General features: G+C 42.1%; 1 protein-coding gene across 1 annotated transcript; it reads right to left on the bottom strand.

Moving 5' to 3' along the window:
• Positions 1 to 4,547: 4,547 nt before the first annotated feature.
• LOC104983382 (late histone H2B.L4-like) lies at positions 4,548 to 5,356 on the bottom strand. Its single transcript, XM_010832838.1, has one exon. It carries the CDS (start codon positions 5,172 to 5,174, stop codon positions 4,674 to 4,676), a length of 501 nt encoding a protein of 166 aa, XP_010831140.1. The 5' UTR covers positions 5,175 to 5,356; the 3' UTR covers positions 4,548 to 4,673.
• Between the last annotated feature and the right edge of the window lie 1,232 nt (positions 5,357 to 6,588).

Below are 6,588 nucleotides of genomic sequence, written 5' to 3'. Positions count from 1 at the left end.
TGGGATGGGGAAGGAGGTGGGACCGGGGTTCAAAAGGGAGAGGATATATGTAAACCCATGGCTGATTCATGTTGGGGTTTGACAGACAGCAACAAAATTCTGGAAAGCAATTATCCTTCAATAAAATAATAAATTAAAAAGAAAAAAATTCATACAGGTGTATCTAATTACTTATCTTCTAACAGAGAATCTTTTGATCTTTAAAACAATAACTTTCATGACCTGCAATTTTGTGTCCATTAGGGAGTGTCCATGGAAGGCATTTCAAACATCTATCTCCACTGGTACAGCCAGTCGGGGACTGGCAGCCTGTGAGTCACAGCTGTTGACTCAAAGTGTGGTTGAGTGACCAGAGCTCAAGAGATAATAGCCTTTCTATGAAAATCAGGCTGGAGATTAGGGGGAAGGAACTGTGGTACTTGGCCAGTTCTTTTTGGTTCTTTATTTATATTTAGCTATGGAGATTTAAGGACATGAATGCAGAGCGGGTCATGTCTTCAGGCCCTTACAGCAATGTAGAGGAGAATTATCAGCAATAAAACCTACAGTATCTGCTTTTACCTCAAAATGTTTGAATGGCCAGCTTCATGTCGAAGTTCACGGCTTTTCTTGTCCATTCCCTTTTCTTTGTGGTCCAGGAAGATTTTTATTTTAATTTCATTTGTGTAAATTTCCTATATATGGAGTGATGAATTTTAATGGTGTTGCTGATTTTCTATTAGTTTCCTTGATAAACAAGTTTCTAGCTTATGCCATCCGTTGAGAGAGAACAATCTGTGGAATTTCAATCCTTTACAATTTATTATGATTTTCTTTGAAGCTCATTATTACATCCTATTGTGAAATATTTCATTTGAATATTTAAAATAAGCTGTAAGTAACCCTTTTGACTAGGATGATGACATGTGTGGAGGATATCTCTGTTATGCAAACAATGAGATAAAAGTGATATAAACTACAAAATTCAAAAATTTCAGTGCTCATTCTTCGCAGCCAGTGTTCTTGCCTGGAGAATCCCAGGGACGCGGGAGCCTGGTGGGCTGCCGTGTATGGGGTCACACAGAGTTGGACATGATGGAAGCGACTTAGCAGCAGCAGCAGCATTCTTCACAGAGATCAAAAACAAATTATTATACCTCAGACAGAGCACCACCTCCTGAAGAGTAAAATGGGGGCAAGATTTGATTCCAGAGAGAGTTAATGGACTATTGCAAACATGAATGGGGCCAGTATCACCTCCAGACCTCTCTTTGAGATCAATAGAAAAAGAATTTAGGCAATAAGCCCCCTCAAGGAGTTCATTTCTTATTATTATTTTGTAATGTTGAAAATCAAGGATTTTGAAGAGGAAAAGGAGCTTATTATGCAAGCTACATTAAAATCAACCATGAAATCCAGTGCATACCTTACTGTTTCAGCAATTAGAAATTGGAATATCCACTGGGAAAAAAAATTCAGAAGTGGAAACTCTGTGCAGATCCAGGTGCCTTCTCTGAGAAACAAATGTGAACCATTTGAAAAGAGTGACTTCAGAAAACGCCTTAATGTCTACGTTGCTAATAGTTGCTGCTTCAAAACATCAGTTTTTCTTCCTATGAGTCAGGAATGCGTTACCAAGGTAGATTTAGAAAAGGCAGAGGAACAAGAGATCATATTGCCAACATCTGTTGGATCATCAAAAAAGTAAGAGAGGTCCAGAAAAAAATCTACTTCTGCTTTATTTATTGACTATGCCGAAGTCTTTGACTATGTGGATCACAGCAGACTATGGATGCATTTGTGGGGGCACTTTTTCCTTCTGAGCTGGAAGGAAAGTCCGATGCTGTAAAGAGCAATATTGCATAGGAACCTGGAATGTTAGGTCCATGAATCAAGGCAAATTGGAAGTTGTTTTATATATTATACTCTGTTTACACTTATTAATAGATAATTGGTATATTACTCTGTGCTGTACAGCATATCCTTGTTGCTTAAAGTTCAAAATGAATAATTTAAAATATAATGAAATATTAAGTTCTAATGAAAACCATTGTAAATTAAAAAGGACTGAAATCGCAGAGTGCTTTCTCTCTCTCCAAGGATGTAGTAAGCTTGAAATCAATCTTTTAAAAAAGAAATAGGAGAATAGAATTATGGATGGGGGAAGGGGAGGAGAGGGTGAGATGCATGGAAAGAGTAACATGGAAATTTACATTACCATATGTAAAATAGATAGCCAATGGGAATTTGCTGTATGGCTCAGGAAACTCAAACAGGGGCTCTGTATCAATCTAGAGGGGTGGGATGCGGAGGGAGATGGCAGGGAGTTCCAAAAGGGAGGGGATATATGTATACCCTAGGCTGTTTCATGTTGAGGTTTGACCAAAACAGCAAAATTCTGTAAAGCAATAATCCTTCAATAAAAATTAATTAATTAAAAAATAAAAAGTATCTCAAAATAAACAAAAATAAAAGGAATAGGGAAATCACCAACTACTTTGAAATTCAGCAATATACTTATAGAAATAAAAATGTCAATGCACCAAGAAGAAAACACAATGGACATTACATTCAGTAAATACTATCATAAGCAATAGCAGTCAAATACGTGAGGTAGAAGAAGGAGTCATCTTATTTCTCTTATTGCTGAACATCGTCCTCCTCCTTATTTTGATGCAAGGAGCTAGAGACATGTCCCACAACAAGAAATGGATGCATGCATGTGCGCTAAGTCTCTTCAGTTGTGTCCCACTCTTTGTGACCCTATGAACTGTGGCCCACCAGGCTCCTCTGTCCCTGGGAATTATCCAGGAAAGAATACTGGAGTGGGTTTCCATGCCCTCCTCCAGGGAACCTTCTCCATCTAGGGACAGAACCTGGGTCTCCTGTGTCTCCCGCATTGCAGGCAGGTTCTTTACTACCGGCACCACCTGGGAAGACCCAAGAAATGGATGTGCGCATGCTAAGCCGCTTCAGTCGTGTCTGACTCTTTGAGACCCTATGGATTGTAACCCGCTAGGCTCCTCTGTCCATGGGACTTTCCAGTAAGAATACTGGAGTGGGTTGCCATGCCTTTCTCCGGGGCATCTTCCCAATCCAGGGGTTGAATCCATGGCTCTTACGTTTCCCACATAAGAAGGCAGGTTCTTTACCACTAGCACCACCTGGGAAGCCCCAAGAAATGGATGCCTGTACTTAAATCGCCATGGTTAACAGCAGGTGCTTGAATGGAAAAACATCAGGGAAACTATCACCCCACGCTCCCGCTCCATCTCTAGGCTGAGTGTCACAGGAAGGTTGTTATTTGTTCAGCCCTCCTCACTCTACCATACGTTTGGCCAATTGCTTTATCTCATGGGCTACCAGTCCCTCATTGGCTGCTACTGTGGAGACTGTGGCTACGTTCACTGTCACTGGACTATCCCATCATCCCTGCAAGTTTGCAATTCAGTCAGGGTTTTTTTTTGTTTTTTTTTTTTAAAGCAAAATGTTCTAGGTTGCAAACAAAAAATAGGGTCAGAGAAATCTGGATAAGGTAATTTCAGAAGATATGGTGTTTGATTCCAGAAATTTAGAATTTTCTTATTTAACACTGTGTTTGAGTCCTATTTTACACATGGAAGTGAATTGGGATTGAAGGAATAGAATGGGTAAATGTGATTTTTACATCTGCTACTGCTGGTGCAGTGGTAAAGAATCTGACTGCCAATGCAGGAGACGAAAGAGACACAGCTTCTATCCCTCGGTCAGAAAGATCCCCTGGAGTAGCAAATGACAACCCAGTTCAGTATTCTTGCTTGGAAATTTTCGAGGAGATAGGAGCCTGGTGGGCTCCTGTCCATGGGGTCAGAAAGAGTCGGAGGTGACTGAGTGACTGAGCACACATACACACACACACTGCTCTTTGTGTGCCTGCGTGCTACCTTGCTTCAGTGGGGCTCGACTCTTTGCAGACCCTATGGACTGTAGCCCACCAGGCTCCTCTCTCCATGGGGATTTGCCAGGAAAGAATACTGGAGAGGGTTGCCATGCCCTCCTCCCGGGGATCTTTATGACCCAGGGATGGAACCTGCCCCTCCTGCGACTCTTGCATTGCAGGCGGATTCTTTACTGCTGAGCCACCCGGGAAGACCACACTGTTTTTTATCGGTTGCTATACCTCATATCGCTAAGAGTCGGACACGACTGAGCGACTTCACTTTCACTTCTCACTTTCGTGTATTGGAGAAGAAAATGGCAACCCACTCCAGCGTTCTTGCCTGGAGAATCCCAGGGACGGGGGAGCCTGGTGGGCTGCCGTCTATGGGGTCGCACAGAGTCGGACACGACTGAAGTGACTTGGCATAGCATAGCATAGCATACCCCATATAAAAATCTCTGGGTGATACCTAAATATAGACGGGAGAATGCAAACGGAAAAGGCCAACGAAACTTGTAGGGAAAGAATTTTGACCATAAAGATCCCTGAAATTACTGAGAAACCATGAATAGAAATAACCACTTAGGAAAGTGACGAGTTGCGAAAAGTACACGATTTTCCATGGAACAAATGACACAACCGACACATATTGAAGCAAAGTTAACGAGGTTTTTAATGTTTTCTTTGGGGTAGAAATGTTTTAAAGATTAAATGTAGGGCCTAAGGGGAGAACCCTTAAGTCTGGTTTGCGATGGTCAGACAGTCCTGAGGCAGTTCATCTGCAGGTGTGGTATCCGATGAGCGACTTGGTGGCCGCGTTTATGGCATACTTGCGGAGGTCCCCAGGCAACAGAAGACGCACAGCTGCCTCGATGTCTTCGTGCGTGATGGTGCGGCGCTTGTTGTTGCGGGCCAGGCGCCCGGCCTCTTCGGCTATCCGCTCAAACATATCTTTCACAAACGAATCCAGGATGTTCACGGAGTCGCGGGAAAGACTCATGCCTTTATGTATTTGCCTCAGCACCCTAGGGAAATAGGTAGCAAAACGTGAGAAATTGTCGTTATGGCGGTGCCGGCGACGGCGACGGCGGCCATTAGCTGTCTTCTGCTTTGCCTTTTTTGGTTCCGCATCACACGGCTCTGGTTTGGAGGTCTCCGCTTTCGCCATCCCCGTTTCAGAGGGCTCAGTTTCGGAGGTGCCAGTTTCTTTGGTGATCACGTCTTCCTCATAGCCGTCAGGGGATGGTTGGGACACGACAGAGCCGCCATTCTCCATAGCTCAGCGCAGAAGAACAGCGAGGGGGTTGAAGGCCGTTGGCTGAATGTATAGGCCCTGCTTTCCCTGACGTCACAGACACTGTCCATATCTGATTGGATGCAAGGCAGGGAGGCGTGTTACTATGGCAGCCCATGTCACGTGATACTGGACGTCCCACTTCCCAACTCCTGATGCGCCCCTCCCCGACGTTTAACCCCCAGTCAGCCAAACTCCCCTGGTGGCTCTGACGGTAAAGTGTCTGTCTACAATGCGGGAGACCTGGGTTCGATCCCTGGGTCGGGAAGATTCCATGGCGAAGGAAAGGGCAACCCACTCCAGTACTCTTGCCTAGAAAATCCCACGGACGGCGGAGCCTGGTGTCCATGTGGTCACAAAGAGTTAATTGAACATTAAATAATTGTTACAGTAAATAATTGGTACCCTATTGTTTACTTTGTGGGAAAAATTACTAGAAGCATGTATTTACCAAACCTATTAATTTTCACCATTGTTTGTCTCAAATAGAAACTCCCCATGACTTACTTACCTTTGAGGGAAGAAGGCTTTTTTTTTTTTGGTATTAGTTTTCTTCAGTTTGGGCCTGTCAGACTTCTCTACTTCAGACAAGTCTGACTTATCACTCATGTTGACCAAAAGATAGAAAAGAAATATTTAAAAAACTGCCCTGGTAGAACTATTATCATACTAAGGAGTAAGAGTCAAAATTGTCATATTTAATGTCAATATGTATTTTACCTGCTGATTTTCAAAAGGCAAACAGCAACAGATCTTAGAAGAGTCATGTCTTCTAAGATCTTAGAAGAGTCATCAGAAAATAGCAAATAGTTGCCTTTTTACTTAGATTATATAAGTAGTGGTTGCAAAATAGGCCTGCATTCCTATACACTAACAATGAGAAAACAAAGAGAAATTAGAGAAACAATTCAATTAACCATTGCAATGAAAAGAATAAAATACTTAGAAATAAATCTACCTAAGGAAGTGAAAGACCTATATATAGAAAACTATCACACACTGATGAAAGAAATCAAAGAGGACTCAAATAGATGGAGAAATATACCATGTTCATGGATCAGAAGAAGAGTGAAAATGAGCATACTACCCAAAGCAATCTATAGATTCAGTGAAAACCCTATCAAGTTACTATTTGAGAAAATGATATTTTTCTATTTTCTATGGTATTATTCTATAAAAATGGTATTTTCACAGAACTAGAACAAATAATTTCACAATTTGTATGGAAATACAAAAAACCTCGAATAGCCAAAGCAATCTTGAGAAAGAAGAATGGACCTGGAGGAATCAACCTGCCTGACTCCAGGATATACTACAAAGCCACAGTCATCAAGACAGTATGGTACTGGCACAAAGACAGAAATATAGATCAATGGAACAAAATAGAAAGCCCAGA

The sequence above is a fragment of the Bison bison genome, unplaced genomic scaffold (genome assembly GCF_000754665.1).
Source record: "Bison bison bison isolate TAMUID 2011002044 unplaced genomic scaffold, Bison_UMD1.0 scf7180017862307, whole genome shotgun sequence".
Classification (NCBI taxonomy): Eukaryota; Metazoa; Chordata; class Mammalia; order Artiodactyla; family Bovidae; genus Bison; species Bison bison.
The sequence above is the reverse complement of the archived record's forward strand: the minus strand, read 5'-3'. Positions and strand labels throughout refer to the sequence as shown.